Below are 27,729 nucleotides of genomic sequence, written 5' to 3' on the forward strand. Positions count from 1 at the left end.
TGGCAGTCTCGAAGTTTTTCCGCGAGAGGGGTTCACTAATATCCTGGAGGAGGACAGAGCCAACTTCGGGTTAAAGTGTGGTTGTGCAACAGGGCTCCGAGCTTGACACTTTCCGCCGGAAAAGCACTGTAGCGGGTCGGGATTCCGAGCAGGGTGGCGAGATGCTCAAGTCCAAGACTTTCTTGAAAAAGCCGCGGGCGGGTGGCGTGATGAAGATTGTGCGCGAGCACTACCTGCGGGATGACATCGGCTGCGGCGCATCGGGCTGCGCGGCGTGCGACGGAGCGCACGAGGGGCCTGTCCTCGAGCTGCAGCCCCTGGACCGGGCCAGCAGCCTCTGCCCGGAGCCACACTACTTGCTGCCGGACACCAACGTGCTGCTCCACCAGGTGCGCCGGGAGGCGGGCGGAGCCGCGGCACCGCTGTCCCACCAGGAGAAAGGGAGGCAGGGACAGCGAGACCCTAGGAGGAGCGTCCCGGGCAGCATTACGCACTCAGGGAGAGGCAACCCCCACCGGGACCCATGCCTCCTGCCCCCAGGCCGAGGTTCTTTTTCCTTGTACTGTTTGTTTTTCCAATCTTTACTTTTTTGAGTTCTTGGAGTTATAAGAATTTTAGATACGTCAACTTTCTAACTCCTGCTGTCTCTTCTGCCTTAGATTTTAATGTCTGGAGGCTGGGGACCTGGGCTTCTGTGGCCTCCTGCCTGCGACCCCCAGGCAGCTTGTAAGTGCCTACGAACGAAAACCATGTGGGCCAACGTATTTTTTTTTTTTATTAATGATTAATTCTACAGTTTTGTAACTAGTTTGTTTACACGTGTTCTTCTTTAATCGACCTGAAGGGTTTTCTGTTGCAAAATAGCTCCTTAGTTTAATGTACAGGTAGTTAGGAGAAGGCAATGGCACCCCACTCCAGTACTCTTGCCTGGAAAATCCCATGGACAGAGGAGCCTGGTAGGCTGCAGTCCATGGGGTCGCTAACAGTCGGACAAGACTGAGCGACTTCACTTTCACTTTTCACTTTCATGCATTGGAGAAGGAAATGGCAACCCACTCCAGTATTCTTGCCTGGAGAATCCCAAGGACGGGGGAACCTGGTGGGCTGCCGTCTATGGGGTCGCACAGAGTCGGACACGACTGAAGTGACTTAGCAGTAGCAGCAGTATTAAAAAAAAAAAAACCGGCAGAGTTTTGGGTTCAACAGAAGCAATTTGTGATTGAACACGGGAAAAAATAACTATTTATTTATTTACTTAAAAGATTGATGTCCTTGAGGACCCTGCCATCAGGAATGTCATCGTGCTACAAACAGTTCTCCAAGAAGTGAGAAATAGGAGTGCTCCGGTATACAAACGAATCCGAGATATGACTAATAACCAGGAGAAGCATTTCTACACATTTACTAATGAGCACCATAGGTAGGGGGCAAATTACCTCAGTTGTCAAGAAACTAATATTAGCTAAACTGGGGGGGTGAGAGTTCCTGGCTGTCATCTGTGACATTGTTGGAATATACACTGTTAAGTTTCATACTTCTGGGAGTAATGTTTGATTCTTACACAGTTTACAGACCTTGCTAAGGTCACATAGGCATCGATTGGGTCAAAGCCAGAACCAAAGTCTCCTGGTTCCTAGAATGTGGTAGGTCCTTTAATTTTCAAAATGTTTTCATTTTGAATTGGTTTTAGCATGAGTTGAGCAGTAGGATTTTGGAAGATGAGATTTGCCTAGGTTTCTGATATACCATATTATATGAATAGCCAACATAAGTTAATTAAATATAGGAGTTTGTGAAGGAGAGCTTTAAAAATAAAGCAGGTATATTCTTAATGGGCTCTTAAAATTTACACTAATACCTTATAACGGATCACATTGAAGACACTAAGATTAAGAAATATAATTCGTTTCAGGTTCAAGATGTTTGTTTCAACTTAATGTGTGATCTTAGAAAATATGGTATTGTCTGTTTATTATATTGGGCTTCCTGGGTGGCTCAGTGGTCAAGAATCCGCCTGCCAATGCAGGAGATGTGAGTTCTGTCCGAAGGTTGGGAAGATCCCTTGGATGAGGAAATGACAACCTGCTCCAGTATTTTGCCTGAAAAATCCCATGGACAGAGGAACCTGGCAGGCTAGTCCATGGGCTTACAAAGAGTCAGACACAACTGACGGACTGAGCATGTATTTCTTGTATTACATAAATAATTTATAATGAATCCAGTTTACTTCTGTTAGTCAGGATTTCTCAATGTTGCCATTATTGACATATTGGACTGGGTAATTCTTTGTTATGGAAAGGCCGTGTGAGGCTCTGTAGGGTGATTAGCAGCATTCCTGGCCTATACTCACTAGATACCAGTAGCAATCCCCCCCCCCCCCCCCGCCCCACCAATCCCCTGAGCTGTAACAACCCAGAATGTCTTCAAATATTGTGAAATGTCCTCCGGGGGGAGGATACCAGGGGCAATATCACCCCAGATATTGACAACTGCTGGGTTAGACAGTGGATTGGATAATGAAATCCCATGGGCATATACAACTTTAAAAATATTTAATATCTCAGATTTCTCTTCCTTATTCTTATATCCCAAACTTAAATATTATTTATGTAAAGAATATCAGTTAAGCCCTTGTAGACTTCTTGTCTCTATCTACTCCTTAAAATCCAAAACAGGAACTTCACTGTTTTTCAGCATTCAGAGACCTAGTTTCTGTGGAGCATGACCATCAGATTTTTAATCCAAAGTTAACACTTTTGTTGGCTTAAGTGCAATGAATAGAGCTTAACAGTACTGGGGTTGACAGGAATAATTAGGACACTCAGGCATGCTAAAACCAATTCAGAAATTTATGACCATGTCTTTGATAATTCTAAAAGCATTAACAGGTGTGTTTAATTTATATTAAACCTGGTTTATTTATATTAAGTATAAAACCCTGAAGTTGAATCTCTAACCTTTAAGAAGTAGGTAGAAGTTATTGTGCTGAATTTTGTAATTGTTCTTAAATTTGGCTTTGAAGAACAAATTTAAAGAAATAAGTATACTGACATTTGATAGCTCAGAGTTGGTAGACTTAGAAGGAGTATGCAGTCATATCTGGGTCTTTTCTTTCATCCTCTTGATGGCCCTTGTCATGTATTTCGAGTTTATCATGGATAATTTATAGGCATCATATATTTAATAACTACATTAATTGTATGATCACAAGTCATCTAATCATACAATTGGTAGCTTTTGGGAATTTCTGTTAATCTACAGTTTGAATGAAATCTCATTGTCAGACCTGTAAAATATTAGTGTAGTTTTTTTTTTAACAAGCTGTTACTTTTTTTAATGTCCCAGCCTATAGTATAAATTCTGATCTTGAGTGTTTCTTTTGGTGAGATGAATTTATTTTAGCCTTTTTATTATTTCCATTAATAATATGATTTTCTTCTTTCCAAACAAATTGTTGTTTAAAAACATCACTAGAAGGATCTTATTTATTTCCTCTGTGAGGTATAAATGTGAATACATTCAGGGGAAAAGATGTACTATTGACTTTTAAGTTCAGTGATCATTAAGCATTTATGTCCAAAGACTTTTTACGTGTGCTTGATTCTGTTGATTTCCATTTCTTATATTTCTCTTTTTCCCTTTCACTACACTTAGAGAAACTTATGTAGAACAGTTACAGGGAGAAAATTCTAATGACAGGAATGATAGAGCCATCCGAGTAGCTGCAAAATGGTACAATGAACATTTGAAGAAAATGTCAGCAGAGAATCAGCTGCCAGTTATCTTCATAACCAATGACAGGAAAAACAAAGAGAAAGCCGTAGAAGAAGGGATACCCGCGTTCACTTGTAAGTCTCCATGTAACCAGACTGTTAGTTCATGTTTGCAAATGCATGCAAAAATTATCATCAGGCCCATGGTCAGATGCTTATTTGACTATTTAGTATTTTCATGGTCCTATATAGCTTAATGTGATATTTTTGTATTCTTTTTAATTTTTCAACATTGCTAAGCTAAGTGAGTTGTGCCACCAGTGGCTGTTAATTTCCCTGTCAACATTTGGAATGGGCTTAGCAATAAAAGTTCATAGACACACTTGATCCACTGCCTGTTGGGCTTGACTACCTCAACAGGGTCCCTCCCCCCAAAGAAATTGACATGTGTACTGTCACAAATAAGATAGCCCATGTTCTTCTGAATCTAAGGGGGATTAAAAAAACGCATTTAAATTTATCAAGAACAAAAAACTTATTTTTCAGGTGAAGAATATGTAAAAAGCCTAACTGCTAACCCTGAACTCATAGATCGTCTTGCTTGTTTGTCTGAAGAAGGGGTATGTTTGAGTTTGCTTTATTTTGTTTTTGAGAAGTGAAAGATTAACATAGCCACTTTGGGATGTTAAGCTTATAATTACCAGATTTAGAAATTGGAATATCAGTGGGCAAGCTGGGATCGAAATAGGAGTTGGGTGATAAACAACACGAATGGCTGCAATAGGCTTTTGATCAAAATGCCATCCTTAACGTCTTGATTTCTACAATACCACTGTTCACTGATATATCCTCAGCAGCCCAAGTAGGGCTTGGCACAAGGTGGCACTATTTGTGTGATTAATCAGTGAAGGAATTCATGGCTGGCTTGTGATAAGGAGTAGGTGTTTGACAAACAAAACAAGTGGTGGCCACTGGAGAGAGAGTATCCAGCTGTAGAGTTAATCCCATAGGAGGAGGGAGGGCTCATGAGAAGAAGAACAGGAAGGCAGGGGGCTAGATAGTGAGGACTCAGCAGTTTATTCTGGTTTTAATTTTTAAACTATCATACAAAGGTCTCCCTAAAGGGCTGCTACTAAGAGAAGTTAGCACATAGGATTGTGGGCTCCCTACCTTATACTCTTAGGCTGAAAACATTAAAGGTTGATGAGAGTATGGCTAGGAAGAATGGAGAACAATCAGAAATGTTACTTATTTGGAAAACCACTCTAATCTCAATTTATAAGATGGTACATTGTATCCTTGAAGGAAAGTTATGACCAATCTTGATAGTATATTAAAAAGCAGAGACATTACTTTGCCAACCAAGGTCCGTCTAGTCAAGGCAATGGTTTTTCCCGTGGTCATGTATGGATGTGAGAGTTGGACTGTGAAGAAAGCTGATCGCCGAAGAATCGATGCTTTTGAACTGTGGTGTTGGAGAAGACTCTTGAGAGTCCCTTATACTACAAGGAGATCCAACCAGTCCATTCTAAAGGAGATCAATCCTGGGTGTTCATTGGAGGGACTGATGCTAAAGCTGAAACTGCAATACTTTGGCCACCTCATGCGACGAGTTGACTCACTGGAAAAGACTCTGATGCTGGGAAAGGTTGGGGGCGGGAGGAGAAGGGGACGACTGAGAATGAGAAGGCTGGATGGCATCACCGACTCTGTGGACATGAGTTTGAGTGAACTCCGGGAGTTGGTGATGGACAGGGAGGCCTGGCGTGCTGTGATTCATGGGGTCGCGGAGAGTCGGACACGACTGAGCAACTGAACTGAACTGAACTGACATTGTATCTCAGCAAGATTAGAGGCAGAGGCATGAGTAGAGGGTCACTGCTGTAGTGGATGTGAGAGGGAATCCTTAACTTTGTGAGCCTGTATTTCCTTGAACGTGAAGTGTGTTTGGCAATAACGATGTCATAGCATTGTTAGGGTCGGATGGTGATAATATTCAGTCTCTAATCGTGTCCAACTCATTGCAACTCCGTGGACTACAGCACCTTAGGCCCCTCTGTCCTTCACTATCTCCTGGAGTTTCCTCAGGTAATAGTAGTGTTAATAAAATTCTTATCTCAGTGCCTGGCACATAATTATGGTAAATGTAAATGGTAGATTCTATTAGGTTTTATATAATAGTATATTATATGTGCATCCAATCTTTACAGCGTTTTTTTCTCTGCCTGTTTTCAACCAGCTACTTCACAAAACTAAATAGAAGTTAAAATATAAAAGCTGGACTTTATTTTTAGAATACAGGTAATAGGATTATCCTATCTAATATATATGCGCTAGTTGCATGCAGCTGTTTAAATTTAATTCAGTTTACAATTCAGTTTCCCAGTTGTGTTGTTCACCTTTCAAGTGTTTAAGAGCCCCTTGTGCCTAGTGACTATCATATTGGAGATCACAAGAACACTTCCTTTATCACAGAATTGATTTGGATAGCACTAAATGAAGTGGATGGGTCTAAATGAAGAAACAGGAAGTAATCCAACACTGGTAATTCACAGTATTTGACTGTGTCCTGTGATAGAGTAAATGGAGGATATAGTGAAACTGCAGTCAGTTCTATTACAGTATGTGTGTGTGTTCCCCAAAGTCACTGTGCCATGTAAAATTTTGTATAATGAAAACTACAGAGCTTGGGCTTCCCTGGTGGCTCAGATGTTTAAGTGTCTGCCTATAAGCAGGAGACCTGGGTTCGATCCCTGGGTCAGGAAGATCCCCTGGAGAAGGAAATGGCAACCCACTCCAGTACTCTTACCTGGAAAATCCCATGGACCAAGAAGCCTGGTAGGCTACAGTCCATGGGGTCGCGAAGAGTCGGACACAACTGAGCAACTTCATTTTCACCTTCCCTTTCACAGAGCTTAAGGGAAAATGTGATTAGGGAAACAGGCAGAAACTTCGTGATGCGCAGTGGAAAGAGGGTTATCTCCATTTGAACAGAAAGTTGTTACACCAGACAAACATGGTGTGGCTAATAAAACAGGGTGATCTGAAGTAAACAGTAGGTGTTTGAGGCATGTGTTAGTGTGTGTGAATGTTTTGTGGATTTAGCCTGGTTCAGCTGGATGCAGTTTTCTGCTCTCATAGGATAGTTTTCTAATTTACCAATTGCATTGGAGCACATTTGTGTTTTAAGAACAAGCATGATAGGAGATCTAACCATACTTAGCCAAGGCATCTAACCCAGATTTGAAATATCAAGGCTTCCTGATAAAATTGTATCTAAGTTGAGATGGGAAGGATGTTAAAACAAATTTTTTTGAGACAGACATTTTAGCTGTGTTGTATGTTAAAGGAGTTAATGACTAGGGGAAGAGTTTCATGTGGAAGGAATAACAAGTTAAAAGGCTCTGAGGTTAGAATAAGTTGGCAAGATCGAGAAACCCCTAAAAGTGTGGATGAGATGATGTGAGCAAGGGAGAAAAATGTTAGGAATGAAGTCAGAAGTGTAGGCAGGAACCAGATCATGTAAGGATGTAGTAAGTCATGGAAAAAAATTGGATTTTAGTCCACGAGCACTGGACAGCTATTGAGCAGAAAAATATACCTATTTCCCTGTTCTAAGGAGAATAGGTTAGAAGCAGGGGACTCTACTTAGGTGGATATTTTAATATCCCTGGGAGACAAGACAGAAAATTGGATCATGGTAGCAGAAGTTAAGGTAGTGAGAAGTCAGATGTTGTGTGTATTTCATTGATATAAACATTTTGTTGATTTTAGGATTTGGTGCTAGATGGGGCCGTGAGGGAACAATTAGTTAATCAGTTAATTATTTTAATAGGCCATATCATTAATCTGTTTAATAGGTCATGTCCATGGTAGGTTTAATAGGTCCATATTTATTTTTAATAGATCATGTTTATATGACGGTTAGGATGTTGTAGTACAGGGGGGAATTTATTTCCAGAGAGAGAGGAACAAAGTTCTTGAGTAGAGGAGAGGAAGTGGTGGATAGATGCTCATAGGTGAGCAGATTCAGCATGGAGAGGTAAAGCAAGTCTCGATTGGCTGCTTCCGGTTCTCATCGTGGAGGTGGAGGTCCCTTATCTGAGAGTCAGGAAGGGAGACGAGGAACGTGGAGAGTTAAGCAGAAGAGAAGGCATAAAGTGATCTCCTTCGAAGATGGGAAATTTAGCAAGTGTAGAAGTCTAAAGGAGCCAAGCAGTTAGGTTGTTGGATGCTGGGGGTCTCAGAGGATCCTGGAAGGTATTGCGGTGGATCTACAGGAGGTCCCAGCCTACCTCTGTCTAACTGCTTTAGCTGTTTAAAATAATTTAAGTAAAAACAGCTTTTCTTGTGCTTTCAGGAACCACAGTCTTCTCATACATTTGAGGTTTCCCATTGCCCTTTATATACTCCTGCCCACTCACTTGATCACATAGCTACACACCTTCATTCGGGAAGGCCTGGATGGGGTTGGAGGGATACACAGAGTTTCTTCTTCAGTGGTTGATACCACAATGTAATGAAATGGAAATGTTTGTGTATGTTGCCTTAAGAATAAAAAGCATTTTTTTTCTTACTGCGCTGTGTTCTTTGAAATTCATGAGAGGTGTATATATTGTAACGTGGATGGTTGTTTTAAATAATACCTGATAGTGTTAATAGTTGTATATGGAGCATACCAAAGACTCACATACTAACTATATCTCTTGACTTGCTTATTTCACAGAATGAAATAGAAAGTGGAAAAACAATATTTTCAGAGCATCTTCCATTAAGTAAGCTACAACAGGGCATAAAATCGGGCACATACCTTCAAGGGACATTTCGAGCCAGCAGGGAAAATTACTTAGAAGCTACAGTATGGGTCCATAGTGATGATGAAGACAGTAAAGAGGCAAGTGTGTACATAAATGTGTTTCACACTAAAATATTTTCTGTTCATTTTTTTCTTTCATAAGTGTTTCAGATTTTTGTACAAGAATTTAGATTTGCTTTATCCTCCTAGTTTGTGAGCTTGAAGTGAGTTATGTGAGAGGTCACAGATGATAGAATTAATTATTTTTTCAGGAACCTACTTATTGAGGAAAATAACTTTCTATTAACCCCTTTTAAGAGAATACAAATATAATCAATCAAAAACAAACCCCGCTACAGTGCCTCTATTTTCTGATTATGATCTATTATGGGAAATACTATTTACCTAATGTGTAATTGCTCCAGAGGGCTCCCCACACTTTAAAGCAAACAGCAGTCATTTTGGGGTGCTCACTGTTTGCAAGTACTTGTATTAGTGCTTTGAATGCTGCATTTCATTTAATTTTCAACTCTGCCTATAAAAGTAGGCACTCTTTTGTTTTACCAATCAGGACCCTGAGATTTAGAGAGATTAAAAATTCTGATACTAATGTAAGAGTTATGTGGAATACATGAACACAACTCATATCTTTTGACATTGTTTTTTCTATTTTATACTAAGAAATTTAGAGGGTAGAGGAAAGGGACACTATGAAGGAAGAAAAAATATAAAGGAAGGGAAACAGAAACATAGAGACATCAGAATATACCTCAGCTTCTTTAGGACAACCTTCCCATGATTATACTGCCTTTGAAAATATCTGGGCATGTGTTCTTTGCTATTCACACAGATAATCTTACAAGGACTTAAAAACTTAAACCGAGCTATTCATGAAGATATTGTGGCTGTGGAGCTTCTTCCCAAGCATCAGTGGGTAGCACCATCTTCTGTGGTTTTACAAGATGAAGGTCAAAATGAAGATGATATAGAGAAAGAAGAGGAGACAGAACGCATTGTATGAAACCAAGCAGGTTTTATTTTTTGTCTGGGTAGCTTTGATTAATTTGTTAATGTATTAGCTTTGGAGAAAATTAAACAAGTTTCATTGCTTTCAGCTTTATGGAATAAAATTATACTTCTGTAGGTTTAATGTATGTCATATACATAGTTGATTTCTTTTCCTCTAAGTTAGTCTTCTTTTAAATTAATGTCTTACTTTGCTCAATAAACGGATTGAAATACAAAATACAAAAAGACTTAACTTGAGTATGAAACTTGAACTCTGACATTCAGGTGTATGAACTAGCTGAATTAGGTTTAAGTAAATAAAATTTTCTTTTTTTCTCTTTTACAGATTTAAGATTTTCCAAAATGCTTTTATGCAATGTTTAAAATCCCCTCAGCTTAATAGATGTACTTCTAGGCCCTTAAAAATAGGTCTGTTTAATAATTCCTTCTCTGTTACCATATTTATTATGATGAAAATGCTTTCCGCTGTTTTTTATGACCTAAAGTAATATAGGTATTTTTCCATTTTAGAATTATAAGAATGATACAAGTAGTTGGAATTCACAGAACATTCATAGTTCTTCTCTTTATATGAATTATAATCACTACTTTGGAGTCTTACTATAACATTATCTTTACAAGGTCCAGGCCATAGGAGAGTATTAGAGGTGAAATACCATGGGGTTCTTTTGCTGTTTCTAGTAAGAACTATTATTTATTTGGGCATTTAAAGATACATCACTTTTTTTTTTAGTGAATTAATAAGTACCACTCTGCTCATTACTGGAAACTACTACTAAAATCCTATTAATTACCAGACCTGTGCGTGAGCATGTGCCTCCGTATATGTCAGTAAATCCTCTCATTAAAACTGAAGAGTTGGGTTCTCACATATTTATTCTGTTTTCTCTTTTTGATTGTTTTTTTTTTTGGTAGTGCTTTATTATAGAACTATTTTTGTGGTTTTGTTAGGCATGCTCTTGCCTAGAATCTTGAAGCATCAAAATTCCATGGTTTTATGTCATAATTTACTGTCTGAAAAAGTATTAGTGTCTGTATTCTAATTTTGAAGGGAAATTATCTCATTGTCCGTACAGGACAGATAACTGAAAGGTTTTTACTTTTATTTTTACATCTCAGCTTAAGACTGCTGTAAATGAAAAAATGTTAAAACCTACAGGTAGAGTTGTTGGGATAATAAAAAGGAACTGGAGACCATATTGTGGCATGCTTTCCAAGTCTGATATTAAGGAGGTGAGTAAAGAGTCTGTTGCTGTGTAATGGAAAATTTAGAGCCCTCACCTTGCCCCCATCCCCAGCCTTTTGTGTGTAAATTCTTTTTTCCTAATGTTCTCTAGTCAAGAAGACATCTCTTTACTCCTGCTGATAAGAGAATCCCTAGAATTCGGATAGAAACCAGACAGGCCTCTACATTAGAAGGACGGAGAATTATTGTTGCTGTTGATGGTTGGCCAAGAAATTCCAGATACCCAAATGTAAGCTTGAATTAATAATTTTATGTTAGAATATTTAACTAAAACTTTAGGAATAAAGTTGCTTCTTTTACTGAAAATAGAGTCTGTCTTTATATAAAATGCATGCTGAAATTTAGGAGTATTAAGTAGTACATCCAATCTGAAAATTACTCCTGGAAATTCCAATGTAAATCACTTGGTTAATTTTACTCAGACTTTCTAACAAGTAATTTTTGGTGACAGTGACTACAAAATTAGTGTTTGAAACCTAAGTAGATTCTAATAAATTTTGAAGCTAGGATAGTTGAAGCAACTTTTAAACTTGAGAGATAATAGGAACTAAACAGAGACCTTGTTATGTGAGAACTGAACTCTCAGAAAGTCTCCACCATAAATCACTTGAGAAGTCTTTCCATTTTTAGCTTTAATTTACCTAGTGGTCATTTTTAAGAATTGTGGAGAAAATTTAGAAATACTAAAGTATTAATGGAAAATGTTCAACCATTTAGTGTGATAGTAAAATATAAGTTAATAAACAGAAAGCTGTAAAATACTTATAATACGTTTTGGTTTTAGGGACACTTTGTAAAAAATTTAGGTGAAGTCGGAGACAAAGAGACTGAAACAGAAGTTTTGTTACTTGAGCATGATGTTCCCCATCAGGCTTTCTCCCAGGCTGTTCTTAGCTTTCTACCAAAGATGCCCTGGAGCATCACTGAGAAGGTACGTTGAGAAGAATTCTTAGTGACTTTATGAATTACTGTATCTGAGCTACTCGTTTTACTTGATTTCTGTATGTGTCTTTTAAAAACCATGTAGAAACCTTATTCCCCTCCTCCCTTGCATTTGGTTTGCTACAGAATGCTTAGGTTATCACGAAAATCATTGACTTTACTAAAAGACAGACTTTTCTAGGGGACAGACACTGGCTGATATCACATTTTCCAAAGGCAAGGTGTTTACAAATTATAAATCATGAAGTGGTGTTATCACTGAGAAATAAAGCTACTTTTTATTATAATTATTGTTGATTTTTTGGAGCTGTGTTACACCTGTACCACCAAAATTGTTTTATATTTTTCAATAATATGGTTTTTTTTAGGACATGAAAAACCGAGAAGACCTGAGACAACTGTGTGTCTGTAGTGTGGACCCCCCAGGATGTACTGACATAGATGATGCTCTCCATTGTAGAGAACTTGAAAATGGGAATTTGGAGGTACTTGTAATTATGATGACATTCTATTCAAAAATAGTTCCGGTCTTGAATTAATTTTCTTTTGACCCATTGTAGAATTTGTGAATTATTCATGTCAGGTAGAGTCTGTTGTAGCTGCAGAGACTCGTGGGCATGAAAAAGCTGAAATGGTAACTCTGACTGGCGTCTTTTTTTCCTTTTAGCTGAATTTCTTCTCATTAGAATTCCTTTAGTACATTTACCCAGTTAAGCATGTTGATATCTTTTTATCTCTTTAAGGTTGGTGTTCATATTGCTGATGTTAGCCACTTTATTAGGCCAGGAAATGCTTTGGATCAGGAGTCAGCTAGAAGGGGAACAACTGTGTATCTTTGTGAAAAGGTAAATGTGTTAAATTTAAAGTGGAGTTTTGATACATATTTTCTGTCGTCTGTTTTATTCTTCATAAGGTCATCTGAGGTGTTTCCTGAGGAAGGGAGAGCCTCAGTATTTAGCAAAATATGAGTAATCACTTTGTTAATTGTGTAGTTTGTCATAATCATCAGCATTTTGGATTCCTAAACAGTGTGGAATAGTGTATGAATTAGCTAAAAGACATACGTAGAATAAGGCGACCTTAAATCAGTGAAAATATTGCAGTGTTTTTGTTACTTAGCCAAATAACAAGTAGATGTAGTTGATATGAACTGTTGTGAAGTGTTGTCTTTGAGTAATTAATATATTTTCCGTTTTTTTATATATAGTCAAGTCATGAGTCTGTTCTGTCACAATTACTAGTTCTTCTTCATTAAGTGTGCTCCCAGCAACTTACAGAGAAAAATTATGAGAGTAGAAGAGAAAGTCAATCTTAATTAACTGTCAGAGTTCTTCTGTGTACCTTTTTTCCATAAGAATTCATTGTTTCTCTTTTTTAAGGATGTTGAAAACACCATGCAGTTTGTGTGAAGCATTGGAGGAAGGTCCCGTTGTAGAGTTTAGGGCTTGTGTCTGCTATCTAGTACAAACATTTTGTACAGAGCAGAGATTTCAAACTTTCAGGGCACAGCTAGGTGGGTAGTGTACAGAACTTACCACTAACATGAAATCCAGTTTTCTTTCATTGCTTTTTTTTTTTTTAAGTCACTCAGTCGTGTCTGACTCTTTGCAACCCCATGGGCTATACAGTCCATGGAATTATCTAGGCCAGAATACTGGAGTGGGTAGCCTTTACCTTCTCCAGGGGATCTTTCCAACCCAGGAATTGAACCAGGGTCTTCTGCACTGCAGGCAGATTCTTTACCAACTGAGCTATCAGGGAAGCCCGTTGCTTCCCTCTTATAAAAATTGTGTGTAGCTACTTCTCTAGAACTAGACTTTTTTAAAATTTCACATTATCTCAGTTCTATTTACAGAGGGCTTCCCTCCCCGCCCTTAGAACATCAGTGTTATTTGAGAATAGAAGCTCAAATAAATGTATGGATATAGCTCAGTAATCTGCTACTCTTATTTTATCTGTTTCAGAGGATTGACATGGTTCCAGAGTTGCTTAGCTCTAACTTATGTTCCCTGAGATCTAACGTTGACAGGTATTTATGCACGCTTCTTCATAAAAACATAGTATTTACTACTTTAACTGATTCCCTTTAACAAATACTGTCTTACTTTTCTCCATAGGTTGGCATTTTCATGTATTTGGGAAATGAATCATAATGCTGAAATCTTAAAAACAAGGTTTACCAAAAGTGTCATTAATTCTAAGGTTGGTTTCATGTTGCACATCTTTTTTACTTTTAACAGTGTTCCCAATTGTTTTGAAAAAGTTAGGCACATTAATAAGAAGATTTTTCCCCAATGTCGCCACTAAATCTTGTTGTTTTCAGTTATCTGCTTAATTTTTGATGTTATCTAGAAATGAGTTTATGTGGCAGTTTTTCTGTCTTCAGAAACTTAGAAAGCCTGTATGCTTAGGTGACCAAGTAGATTCTTTTAGCCCTAATGTAGGAACTCCAGTATTTGAAGTTATCACAGTTTATAACTGCTAGTATTTTAAAAGATGGTGTGTAAACCATCTTCTTGCTCCTCACATTTTTTCACTGAAATGATATAAGCCACTGTTGAATTCTAGTAGAACTAGTCTGAAATTGATGTTCAAACAGAATGGAGCCAGATTCCATTTCTCACACCTTTCCTTCTTTTGTACCTTTCATCTGATTTCCTTATGTTCTCATTTTGCTCTGAATCTTCTTCTGATGTCTGTAAAACCCTCTTTTTCCAGTGATCTATTTTCTAAGTTTACCTGCTTTTTCTCTCCCTTTAACATCATTTTTTTCTGATTAGCTAGTGGTTGGAAGTAAAGTTTAGTGTGAAATTGACAAGGAGTCATGTATGAATGATTTAAATTTTCCTAGATACGTATTTTTAAATAAGGTGAGTTTATAATTCTCCCAAAGTTGGTTAGTGTAGCAAAATTTTATATGAAAAAAATTTAGTAAACGTGTAACATGAAACACTTTTAGATAAGGAACTCTTAGATCCTAGTAGATAAGTTGGTTCTCCCAAGAATCTATCCCAATCTGCATCACCTAACTCTTTTTTACTATTCCTGATTTTTACTCATAAAACTATTAAAAAAAAAAAAGGCTAACAAATGGCATTTTTCCATGAGGGAGGGAAATGTAGGAGCAGAGCGGAAAGCTGTTTGTTTATTTGGATTGTAACTGGAAATTAATCTTTTCTTCTATGATTTTCCAGTTCTTAGATTAAATACTTAATTTGGGATATTTAGTAGATTTCCTACAAAACATGATGTCTGGATTCTTATGGTTTTATTATTTGCTGTGTGTAAGGAAGTACTGGTCATCTGGAAATGATTTCACGTTACAGTCGTTATCAAAGAATAATCTAACCTTCCTTTTATCTTATTTTAACTTTTCCTAAGTATTTATGCATTAAAAGAACAATGAAAGAAATGAGAGTTTAACAATTCTATCATTTAATTTTGTTTTAATGTAAGTTTGCTTATGTTGTGTAATGCATCAGATAAGAGTTAATGAACCAGAAATCATCGGTGTGGAATATAAATATTATAACTAGGAATCTCTTCTGTTATTGATTTTAAGTTTTCTGAAATCATGGATATTTTATAGTAGAAACATAAATTTTCAAAAGTAAACCAGATTTTATAAGCATTTGTATTAATATATGGTTTCTTTTTTTAGGCTTCCCTTACATATGCTGAAGCTCAGATGAGAATTGATTCAGCAGCCATGAATGATAATATTACTACCAGTCTCCGTGGACTAAATAAACTAGCTAAAATTTTGAAAAAAGGAAGAATTGAAAAAGGGTACATTTCAAAAATATTAAGATTTATTTTAATTCTCCTATCCTGCTGTTAACAATAACTTGTGAACTCTGTATGAAGTGTTTATCATGGATAATGATGAATTATTTAATAGGCTGAGTAGGGACTCTTAAGTAGACACATTCTATTTCTTCTAGCTACATTTTTAAATATTAGCAACTTGATTCTGGACTGGTGTTTGCTCAGGAGTTCTGTTATGTTGAAGACCTTGATATGTCTGAGTTAAAGATCTTGAAGAAATTGTAGGAAGGGAAGATCTTCTTGAGACTTTTCTATGGGTTGTTCCTAATTTTAATTAAAAGTGAATTTCAAGACTGAACGTTGTTTTTCAGATGTTTCAATAAAGACAAATGAAGTCCGTTTTGCACTGAGTTGGAAGAGATTTTTAGAACATGTTTAATCCAACACCTTCAGTTTTTAAATGATTAGGGGTTACGTTGAAGCAGTCTTACCAAAGATCTGATCACTAGTGGCAGTTTCACGTCTTTTAGCTGTTATCTCATGGCATTTGCCTGACTGCAAAGGAGTTTTAAGGAATATCCATGTACCCAAATCTGTTGAAGTAGTCAGAAGAAATTTGATTCTTGAAAAAACATCATCAACTGTCAGAGTAAAGCAAGTACTTGAGCCTTTCATATGTTGGTCTCTGGATGCCCATATCTATCCAAAGTGGAGTCACAAGTGGTTACTGAAAGTGGTTTTGTTGGGTAGTGCAAACTCGAGATCTCTGCTGTTTTCATAAAATGTGCCTATTAAAGTTAAAATTAAAGGAGATGAAAAATTCAGTTCCTGAGTCACATATAGCCATATAGTCACATAGCCATATTCCAAGTGCTCAGAAGCCACTTGTAGGCTGGTGGCTACCATATTGGATAGGGTGGATTGAGACCATTTTCATCCCTGAAGGACATTCCATTGGACAGTGGTGGTCTAGGTATTTATGCTGAGCCACCCCTACCTAAGTCTACTCATATTTCAGTTTTCTGTGAATTTTCTTATGATCCTAAATACTAAACTTGAAACTGATTTGAAAAGAAATTGAAAGGATAATTTGGATACAGGAAAACCCAATGAAAACTTTATTACTCAAATTTGTCATTAAGATGTATATAAGACGACTATAATTAGATTTCTTTTGTAATGCAAAACAACACATTTTTCATTGTATTCATTTATTGAAGGTTTACAGTATGCCAGTATCAGAAGAAGGTTTGTTGTAAAAGCAAAGTGAATAAAACCAATTGAAACTATTCGGGCAGTTTTAAAGTAAGAGATGTAGATTTGTATCTATAATGTAGATTGTGATTAGGACAGAAAAGCTATTTAATTTGAAAAACACACTGTACTTCTAGTTTTGAAAGTAGATACTCATCTACTGGTAAAACCTATCATTGAGTCTTCTCAGTCTTAGGGTGAATAGAGAAAGCAATCAGTTAAAAATGGTTATCTTTCACCTTCTTAAAGGATATGTTTTGTCTTAAATTATATCTATCATATGTCTATCTTAAAGGGTAAGAGTTATGTTTTAAATGTTCTGTGAAGAAATAATGATCAAAATATGATTAGTATACCTTGCTGTTTACGACAAGCTGTATTAATTAATACATTAATTGTAGTGTAGAACCTTGTTGTATTTCTTGAGTTATTTGTCATGGAAAGAAAGCCATATTTGTTGGATTCCCTCTCTAGTATTCCTTCTATAGTTCTTGCAGTAAAGGTGAGTCAGGGAAAAAAGGACTTGAAATCCCACTTGCCCCAAACTCATCTTTTCCCCTTCTTTGTGATTGTCCGAAGTTACCCAGCCTCAATAAAATTCTTAGTTTTTGGTTGATTTGGAGCTGACCGGATGCAGATAGGTTCATGGTGTATAGAACCACATTATGCTTGCCTTGTGGGAATTTACTTTTCAAAGAAGAACTTGCCAAATTTTTAAATGAGCTGTGCATATAAAGCACTTAGCCTGGTATATTATCTGACACATAGTACTCAGCTACTAATAGCCATCAGCATCTGTAATGTGAGTTGTGGTTTTATCAGTCTCCTCATTGTCTGGTTGAGTGTATGTGGAAGATACTTTTGAACTGAGGATCTTTTGGTGTTACTCATTTGCCCAGGGCAGCTTCCCTTTTGCCTCTTTCCACCATCCCTCACCCTGTAGTAAATAAAATACAACTGATTGCTTCTTTATTTATGAAACTGATCAAACCCTCTCATTTTGAGTACAGAAGACATTCTTTATCCTGAGAAACAAAAGGACTAATTTTGTTGTATTGCTGTTGTCCTGCCTTTTAAAATTGATTTTAGAATTGTAAACTGTTAGGCCATCTGTGAAAATATAAAGGAACATAAAAGTTAGCAGGTGGTTATAAAGCTTTCAAAAGAGAAACTGTCACACACTTGCTTTAATCATTTCTGTTTTAAGAGTCACTTCCAAAATTATATCTGTTACTGCTCACATAACTGATTCACCTCCTTGTTTTATTTAGGGCTTTGACTCTTTCTTCTCCAGAAGTTCGATTCCACATGGACAGTGAAACACATGATCCTATAGATCTGCAGACCAAGGAGCTCAGGTATGCAATTTTTTTGATGGGTAGTTGGTAAGATTTTTTCTGATGCTGGGAAAGGTTGGGGGCGGGAGGAGAAGGGGACGACAGAGAATGAGATGGCTGGATGGCATCACCGACTCTGTGGACATGAGTTTGAGTGTACTCCGGGAGTTGGTGATGGATAGGGAGGCCTGGCGTGCTGTGATTCATGGGGTCGCAGAGAGTCGGACATGACTGAGCGACTGAACTGAACTGAACTGAACTGGTAAGATTTTTATTTTAATATGTCTAGTGTATATATTCGGAGAAAGCAATGGCAAGCCACTCCAGTACTCTTGCCTGGAAGGTCCCATGGATGGAGGAGCCTGGTGGGCTGCAGTCCGTGGGGTCGCTAAGGGTCGGACACGACTGAGCGACTTCACTTTCACACATTGGAGAAGGAAATGGCAACCCACTCCAGTGTTCTTGCCTGGAGAATCCCAGGGACGGGGGAGCCTGGTGGGCTTCCATCTATGGGGTCACACAGAGTCGGACACGACTGAAGTGACTTAGCAGCAGTAGCAGCAGCAGTGTATATATTAGTAAAACATTTGTACCCCCAAATATCTATTTTAGTGGAGTTATGATTTCTGTAGAGAAAAATAAATATGATTTTACTTTCTAGTCTCATATAAAACTCAAATACCTTATTTGTATTATAAAAGAAAACTTGCCAGCTTCATTTGTCTTCATGTGTGGTGTATTAGAACTTGACTAGTAATAGTTTTGGTAAGTAAAAGAGGATTGCCTTCATTAATTTCTTAAGTATTTAATAGAGAGTATACTGTGATAGGACAGACCTAGGCCAAAACCCTGGAATTTGAAATCACAGTGCCTCAATTTGGATCCCATTTCTGCCAGTGACTCCAGACAAATTATTTGACCTCTTTACACCTCGAATTATTTGTAAGTAAAATAGAATTGGTAGTGGTATACACTCATAGGGTGTTGTGAAGAATAATCAGAGGTTAAGCCTTGTTATTGTTTTATTAATTTGGGTTAAGGTTTAGGAAGCAAGGGCTTCCCTGGTGGCTCAAACTGTAAAGAATCTGCCTGCAATGCAGGAGACCTGGGTTCAATCCCTGAGGCAAGGCTGATTTTGATTAAGTCAGAGTTAGGCCTCTTTCCATACCTATTATATAAGGCGATTCTGAAATTAAGCATGCATTTACACTTTTCTAGCAGATGACCCGGAGAAGGCAATGGCAAGCCACTCCAGTGCTCTTGCCTAGAAAATCCCATGGATGGAGGAGCCTGGTAGGCTGCAGTCCGTGGGGTCGCTAAGGGTCAGACACAACTGAGCGACTTCACTTTCACTTTTCACTTTCACACATTGGAGAAGGAAATGGCAATCCACTCCAGTGTTCTTGCCTGGAGAATCCCAGGGACAGGGGAGCCTGGTGGGCTTCCGTCTATGGGATCGCACAGAGTTGGACACAACTGAAGTGACTTAGCAGATGACCAAGGATTAAAAACGGGATTATACTCAAGTTTGTTAGTTAGGACTAGTGTGTGCTTTACAGCTTTAGAGCTACAATTTAAAAATACCTTTGCGGAGAAGGTAATGGCAAGCCACTCCAGTACTCTTGCCTAGAAAATCCCATGGACAGAGGATCCTGGTAGGCTGCAGTCCATGGGGTCGCTATGAGTCAGGCATGACTGAGCGACTTCACTTTCACACATTGAAGAAGGAAATGGCAACCCACTCCAGTGTTCTTACCTGGAGAATCCCAGGGACGGGGGAGCCTGGTGGGCTGCCGTCTATGGAGTCACACAGAGTCGGACACGACTGAAGTGACTTAGCAGCAGCAGTGTTTACTGAGACTCACTGCTGAGACAGTTCCTTGTTACGTGATACTGCTAAAAGATTTAATTAAATTATTAAAAAGGACACTCTAGGTTAGTTTCTAAGGCTTATCTCAGTAACCAATCTTCAGATAAAGGTCGGATGCTCCATAATGTACAACCAGGAGATTAACACCAGACTATAATCATTTAACGAATGAAGTCAGGTGACTTGGGGTGTACCAGGCTTTATCTAATGAAAGTTCTTGACTTATAATTCTTATTTTATTAATAACTGCTAGCTATGGCTATATTATTTTCTATGTCACTTGTTTCACTGAGCCTGTGATATAATGCTGAACTGACAGTTACATATGAGATCAATAATTGTAATAATGTGACTCTGGGTATGGGAAAAAGCAACAAGAGGAAATTTCCTGGACCAGGAGGCTAGTAAGAGAGTGGTCCAGAGACTTTTGCTACTTGCAAGACCTGGTCCAATTTTAGCACGCTGAGTGGCCCATCACTTCCCTAGACCTGGGAATGAGCCTTTCCAGCACCGTGGGATACAATGGCCATGAAATGGTGTCACATGGTCAGATATGTGGCTATGAAGGAACCCTGCTGACTGGAAGTTGGTACTTGCCAGCTGCCTCTACAAAGATTACATCATGACCATTGCAAGCAGCTGAACTTCAACACCCCCTGAAAGAAGTTCAGGGTGAAAATCAGGAATGAGGCACTCTGTGCTCTGAAAAAAAAAAAAAAAACTGGCAGAACAGGCCTTCAGATAGTTAGATCTTTTCAGAAAAAGGTTTTATGAGTTCCAATTCTTGCATCTTCTCATTCCTAGAAAAACACTGACATCATTAATGGTGAAATCTGCTTTGGCTATTAAAAAAAAAAATTTCTTTTTTTACAATTAAAAGTCAAAAGAGTAGCTATGGTTCAGACATCCTGGGAAATAACTATTTCCCAGATATCCTGAAAAATGATATGGGTGTGATTTCAGATTAGACGCTGTGACCTAATGTAGAACTTAATGCTCCTGTAATGCATTTTTGCTTCTGCACTTTGCTTGCTGCTCGTAAAACCAAAGTTACTCCATTTTAAGATAAGGTTGTTTTTAAGTAAAGATTCTTAAAATTGTTTTTGAAAAAAAAAAAAAATACCTTTGGGTGAAATATGCTAATAAGTAATGTTAGTAGGAACAGTACACCCATTACCAAGGATTCTTTTGAGGAGAATCTTGTTTTCCCAAAGTAGAACATCATCCATTTCTTCTTACCAAGAATAAAAACCACATTTCTAAGAGATTGTCCCCATAGTTTTAAAGACATGTTTGGAGGTCTTCCTAATTAAAAAAAAAAAAATTAATAATACTTCAGGACTCTTGTCAAGAAGTTACGTTGTTAAAGAAGGAAACATGAGTGACAGATTAATAATCCATGTTCAGTAACTTGGGAGAAAGCACTATTAAACAGAACACAGGGACTTACCTCGTGATCTAGTGGTTAAGAATCTGCCTGCCAATTCCAGGGGCACGGGTTTGATCCCTGGTCTGGAAAGAAAATCCCACATGCGTTGGAGCAACTAAGCCCATGTTCCACAACTGCTGAGCCTGTGCTTTAGAGCCTGCAGGCCACAACTGCTGAAGCCTGCTCACCCTAGAGCCCAGACTCTGCAATAAGAGAAAACACCCCAAAGAGAAGCTTGCGCACCGCAACAGCGAGTCACCCCCGCTCATTGCAGCTAGAGAAAACCTGCTCACAGCAATGAAGTCCCAGCACAGCCAAACAAATAAAATTATTAAAACAACAACAACAGATCATTTACTTATATTTTGTATACACAAATCATTTACTGTGTTTGATGAAAAACAGTATCAAATTGGTTAAGAGTTTTGAAGTCAAGTCATAATGGGCCCTGATACACTAATAATTCTGACCTTTAGCGAGAGATTAATGTTACACATCTTTAGTTTTCTCATCTACAGAACAGGACTAATACCTATATTCATATGTATATACGTATATGTATATGTGTGTGTATACATGCACACATACCACAATGTAAACCGAACTTATAGCACAATGCCTGGGAGGTAATAAACACCCAAAATAACTATTTTAAATATCTTTTCATTTGGGGGATTTGTTGGTGAAAGTTTCCATTTTTTTTAAGCCAATATTGATATGACCTAAATAGCTTTTAATTCTTAGAAAACTGTAATTCTGTAGATACAGAATTAAATAATCTCTTTGGACTCAGTGTAAAGAGGTGAAAATGCTTATGACTTAGGTTTTACATGTTACTAGAGTTAGTAAAGCTTCTGTTTTTTAATGCCATTTATGAAATATCTTTTAGCATAAGATTTACTCATGCAGTAGGTAAATTGTGAGAGACTGTTAGCATAGTAACTGAGAAATGAAAGGGGTGTTTAGTTCTTAAAAATACACATGTGTATACACACATGAATGTTTACATAGGAATTTTCATTATCTCATTGACAGAAAAGATAACTTGTGAATGATATATAGAAGTCTCATTCTTTTTCCTTATTTAATGTCTTTTCATTTGGCAGAGAAACAAATTCCATGGTGGAAGAATTTATGTTACTTGCCAATATCTCTGTTGCAAAAAAAATCCATGAAGAATTTTCTGAGCATGCTCTGCTTCGAAAACATCCTGCTCCTCCTCCATCAAATTATGAAATTCTCGTTAAGGCAGCTAAATCCAAGGTATGGTTCCATAGCTAGAAACATCATCTGTATTCGTGTTGTGATGTAGTATTTGCACTGAATAATCTGTAGTCACATTTCCATAAAAGTTTTGTTGTTTCCTGATGCAAAAATGTGCCAGTAATTCTTTTCATTAAAGAAATCATCTAACTTGGATATGGTCATCTCCTCACACACTGAAATCATTTGCTCTAAAGCCAGATGTTCCAAACTACGTTATTTATAATATCCTGAACACATTAAACTTTTCCACATCTCTGTGCTTTTACACATTTTCTTCATGCCTGTGTTACTTCACGTCTCCTCTCAACTGCCGACCTTTTGAGACTTAGTCGTTTTTTTTCCTATCTTCAACTCGCTTCAGTCTTCTTTCACATCCCTAAGAAAGAAGTCCATTTTCGCAAACATGGAAAAAAGGAAAAACATAGAAAGGGGAACCCAATCCCTCAGCCTCTTATACCCCCTGCCTCTGGTTAGTAGACTTCTATTTAGACATGATTATCCCTGCTTTTGGGGTGACTATGGCTTACGTTAGTTTTATTTGGATCACTTGCTCAGGCCACATCTTTCCTGTCCAGAAGAGAAGGAAGAAAGGGTGTTGGATCTCAGAGCATTATTCTAACAGGAGGATGCTGGTTTCTCATTTTTCAGACCTTTATGGTGGGCCGACTTCTGTTCTATCCATCAGAACATCATCAGCTTCTCCTCTCCTCCAAGGCTTACTCTGTACATTGGAGAATTTTCTCTTATTGTCCTGTTTCTTTCTGTGACCTGGATAGCAGAAGGAAGGTTTATGTATTTTTGCCTCATCTTGCAAAGTAGAATAGCAGTTAACTGCTGTATCATCATGTTGAGCTGTAGTCACCAATACCTCTGGCCTTTACTTCTACATCGAATGGAGGAAAAGGATCTGTAGAGAAAATCCCAACATGTGGAAACAGAGCCAGATCTGCTTTGATGTTTTTCCACTCCAGCAGAGATTAGGCAAGCACAGTTGGACTTTGAGAGGTAGTATTAGTATAGTATATATTCTACTATAGTAGAATAGTATCCCACTATTCATTCCCCCTTGAAACTTCTTGAGAATGTTGGTACTTCAGTACCTTCAAATGAATTCAGAAAAATTGAAGGTTTGATATTACACAAAACCACTATGACTTTTACTAAATTTATTTTCAGTTCTCCTAGATAAGGATAAAAGGCATAAACACTCATTACCTGGTCAAAAGACACCATACTTTGTCAGCCTAATCAGTTATATTTTGAAGACGTGGCTGTAATCATTTTAAAATGTTTAATTTGATCCTTTTACCCTTTTCTTTGGGCTTCTCTGGTGGCTCATATGGTAAAGAATCTGCAGTGCAGGAGACCAGGTTTGATCCCTGGGTCAGAAAGATCCTGTGGAGAAGGGAAGGTCTACCCATTCTAGTATTCTTGCTGGAGAATTCCATGGACAGAGGAACCTGGCAGGCTACAGTCCATGGGGTCCCAAAGACTTGGACGAGTGACTAACACTTTTCCCTGTTCTTTATTCACAGAATTTGGAAATTAAAACTGATACAGCCAAGGCTTTAGCTGACTCTTTGGACCGGGCGGATTCACCTATTTTCCCTTATCTAAACACCCTGTTAAGAATATTAGCAACTCGCTGTATGATGCAAGCTGTGTACTTCTGCTCTGGAATGGACAATGATTTTCATCACTATGGCTTAGCATCCCCAATATACACACATTTTACTTCACCTATCCGAAGGTACTTTTTCTCCTTAACAAATGAGAGATAGAAAATACTTTATTTTGAATTGTAAAAGGATATTTAAATGCTAGCATGGCACAGTTCTTATTTTTCTTCATGTGTCTAGATATGCAGACATCATTGTTCATCGGTTGTTGGCTGTGGCTATTGGAGCTGACTGTACTTATCCAGAGTTGACCGACAAACACAAGCTTGCAGATTTATGTAAAAATCTCAATTTCCGGCACAAAATGGCTCAGTACGCTCAGCGTGCATCTGTGGCTTTTCATACCCAGGTATTTGCCTTCTGTCACTAATGTTAGCAGAAGTGAAGTTTTGTTCACTTTTAGTTTGATTACAGAATTTTTTTTTTGTTGTTAACTTCAAAATACTTTAAATCCTTAATAAGGTTGTCTGCTCTTTTACAGTTATTTTTCAAAAACAAAGGAATAGTAAGTGAAGAAGCTTATATTCTATTTGTAAGGAAGAATGCTATTGTGGTATTAATTCCAAAGTATGGTTTAGAAGGTACGGTATTTTTTGAAGAAAAGGACAAACCAAAGCCACGGCTTATATATGATGATGAGGTACAGTATTTCTGATGGTTTTATTTTGGGGTTTTTCTTTTGGTGGGAGGGGGAACACCTTGTCTTCAGTAGGTTGCAAGTGGTACCTCTAACTGGTAAAATTATTTTTGTACCCTACAGAATTTTATGCCTACTAATCTTAATGTTTTACTCACAATTTCTCACCACAGTATATGTTCTCATATACAAAAGTTATACTTAGTTTCTTTCTATTCTATAAAGCTTTCCCTTCTAAGGAAAACTTGAATTATGCTTTGTTCCTGGTGGACAAATGGATTAAAATAAAGGAATAAATGGCTGTTGATAGCTCCACGAAGGGAATTTTATCATCCAGTTCCCAGCATGTTTTACCTGACACACTCCCTACTTCCCTGACCTTAGTAGAAGTACAAAACAAATTCTGCCCAATTACCTGTGTGCTCCTGTACAAGACCAACAATTTGCTAATTAAAGGGTTGAGAATCCTGTGATTAATGAATAATATATTGGGACCACAGAGCGAAAGGGAGAAGTTTGCACATAAATAGGTCATTTGTATGTGAGGGTTTTAGATTAGTGGTTAGTTATGTTGAACACCTAGGTGCTTATTAAATATTGAAGTTATTTTTAAACTTAAAATTTTAAATTAATTTGGAAGATAAATTATAAAGAATTAGAACCAAGCTTCAAGTGGAAAAAAGCAATTAAAAATAGTAAAATGTGTTTTGTTTAGATACCATCACTTAAAATAGAAGATACAGTATTTCACATATTTGATAAAGTTAAAGTGAAAATCATGTTAGACTCATCCAATCTTCAGCATCAGAAAATCCGAATGTCTCTGGTAGAACCACAGGTAAGACCAGACTTATGCTGTTCATGTTGTGGTGGAATAAACAGTACATATTTTGTGAAAGAGAGTGATACAGTCCTGAGTTATTTCTATTTAGTTATAGAATCTTCAAAGTAGTGTGCAGGACAGGTATCTTCAGAGGAAATCCTATTTTGTCACTGGTTTCCATAGGCCGCGGGAACCCAGGCATCTGGGCTGCTTCTGAGTTCCTTGGTTCCACAAATGGAATCCTGAGATCTGCCTAGTTCTTCTCCATTTTTACCAGTTTTGAAATCTGCACTTTTGAAAAGCAGTTTAAAGTGTGATTCACCCTAAGACATTGGATCTTAACCTTGGTTCTGCCCCCAACACACCTGAGGCCTCTGATGCTGACAGTGGCTCCCAGTAGGAGAAACTGAGTGTGTTATGGCTAAACACACCCTTTCCAAATGACCGGCTTCTGTCTGTTGAGGTCACGTGTGCCTGTTACATTCTGAACCACTATTCCTTTGCGTGTGATACACATACTTACGTACATTGTGTGGAAAACTACTGTTTCCCCTTCCCCCACCATCCCTCCATCTTTTTGAACCTCAAAGTGTCAGTGAAGAAGAGGAAGATTAGACTGAGGTTTCTTCCTCATGTTACACTTTTACTCATCTGTTTTTCCCATTTTGCATTACTTTAGATACCAGGAATAAGCGTTTCTGCTGATACTTCAAACATGGACATTAATGAACCAGAGAGAAAGAAGAAAAAGCTTCAAAAATAGCTACAGTCAACAGCAACAAAAAACTTCAAGGATTGGTTTCCTTTAAAACAAAAAGAATCTTGAGAGAACACTTGTAAACCCAAGAAGTGTGTGATACAGTTTGTTACTTCTAAGTACATTTTAATAATTTTTAAAATTTGCATTTTTATTGAACCGTTGACTGTGTCTGTCCCATCATACTGCTTCCTTTCAGGCTTAAAGAACTATTTATGCAGAAAAACTCAATTGAATAACCATCACTTCTATAGTGACAGGACAGCAACTGAGGGATCTGTGAAGATCTCTGAAAGGGAGCACTCACCTGCTCACTGAAGAGGAGATGAGTCCTGCATAATTTGATTGTCTACTATTGACAGAAAAAAACTAATCTTCCTATGGAGAAAATATAACATTTTTAGAAGCAAGGAACAATCTAAGTCTTGAAAGCTGTCACTGTATGGGATGGCGATTTTTAGATTTCAAGACAATGAAGTCAAGAGCTGTCAGGGAATTCAGCGTCTAATTTCCTCTGCCATCTTTAATTTACCTCATACTAGGGCGTCCCCGGAGAAGGCAATGGCAAACCACTCTAGTACTATTGCCTAGAAAATCCCATGGATGGAGGAGCCTGGTAGGCTGCAGTCCGTGGGGTCGCTAAGGGTCGGACACGACTGAGCGACTTCACTTTCACTTTTCACTTTCACACATGGGAGAAGGAAATGGCAACCCACTCCAGTGTTCTTGCCTGGAGAATCCCAGGGACGGGGGAGCCTGGTGGGCTTCCATCTATGGGGTCACACAGAGTCGGACAAGACTGAAGTGACTTAGCAGCAGCAGGGCGTCCCAGGTCGCATAGTAGTAAAGAATCTGCCTGCCAGTGCAGGAGACTCAAGAGATGTGGGTTCAGTCCCTGGGTTGGGGAGACCCCCTGGAGGAGGAAATGGCAACCCACGCCAGTATTCTTGCCTGGAAAATCACATGGACAGAGAAGCCTGGTGGGCTACAGTCAGTGGGGTGGGGGGTGGAGGGGGAAGGGTCACAATGAGTCGAACATGACTGAGCAACTTGCACACACATGGCCACAACTTAACATTGTGTTCCTTTACTATTAAAAGCCTGCATTTTATTAGTGGTCCCCACCTCATGCGAAGAGTTGACTCACTGGAAAAGACTCTGATGCTGGAAGGGATTGGGGGCAG

At 38.1% G+C, this 27,729-nt stretch overlaps 1 protein-coding gene across 4 annotated transcripts; it reads left to right on the top strand.

The window, feature by feature from the left end:
- Positions 1–103: 103 nt before the first annotated feature.
- On the top strand, positions 104–26,704 carry DIS3 (DIS3 exosome endoribonuclease and 3'-5' exoribonuclease). 4 transcript variants are annotated; one of them, XM_088842677.1, is made up of 21 exons: positions 104–393; positions 660–726; positions 3,655–3,848; positions 4,260–4,333; positions 8,440–8,607; positions 9,359–9,523; positions 10,657–10,770; positions 10,875–11,012; positions 11,568–11,714; positions 12,094–12,210; positions 12,469–12,570; positions 13,690–13,754; positions 13,843–13,927; positions 15,387–15,514; positions 18,019–18,105; positions 22,490–22,646; positions 24,185–24,399; positions 24,509–24,677; positions 24,810–24,968; positions 25,681–25,803; positions 26,468–26,704. In XM_088842677.1, exons 1-21 carry the CDS (start codon positions 162–164, stop codon positions 26,549–26,551), a joined length of 2,790 nt encoding a protein of 929 aa, XP_088698803.1. In that variant the 5' UTR covers positions 104–161; the 3' UTR covers positions 26,552–26,704. The 4 variants fall into 4 exon arrangements, with proteins under 4 accessions (XP_088698803.1, XP_055282420.2, XP_055282423.2 ...); XM_055426445.2 differs by lacking the exon at positions 660–726 and adding an exon at positions 1,263–1,420 and having other exon boundaries at positions 105–389; XM_055426446.2 differs by lacking the exon at positions 660–726 and having other exon boundaries at positions 115–389.
- The last annotated feature ends 1,025 nt before the right edge of the window (positions 26,705–27,729 follow it).

Source organism: Moschus berezovskii, chromosome 13 (genome assembly GCF_049115385.1).
Source record: "Moschus berezovskii isolate FMDL1 chromosome 13, NW_MosBer_1.0, whole genome shotgun sequence".
Classification (NCBI taxonomy): Eukaryota; Metazoa; Chordata; class Mammalia; order Artiodactyla; family Moschidae; genus Moschus; species Moschus berezovskii.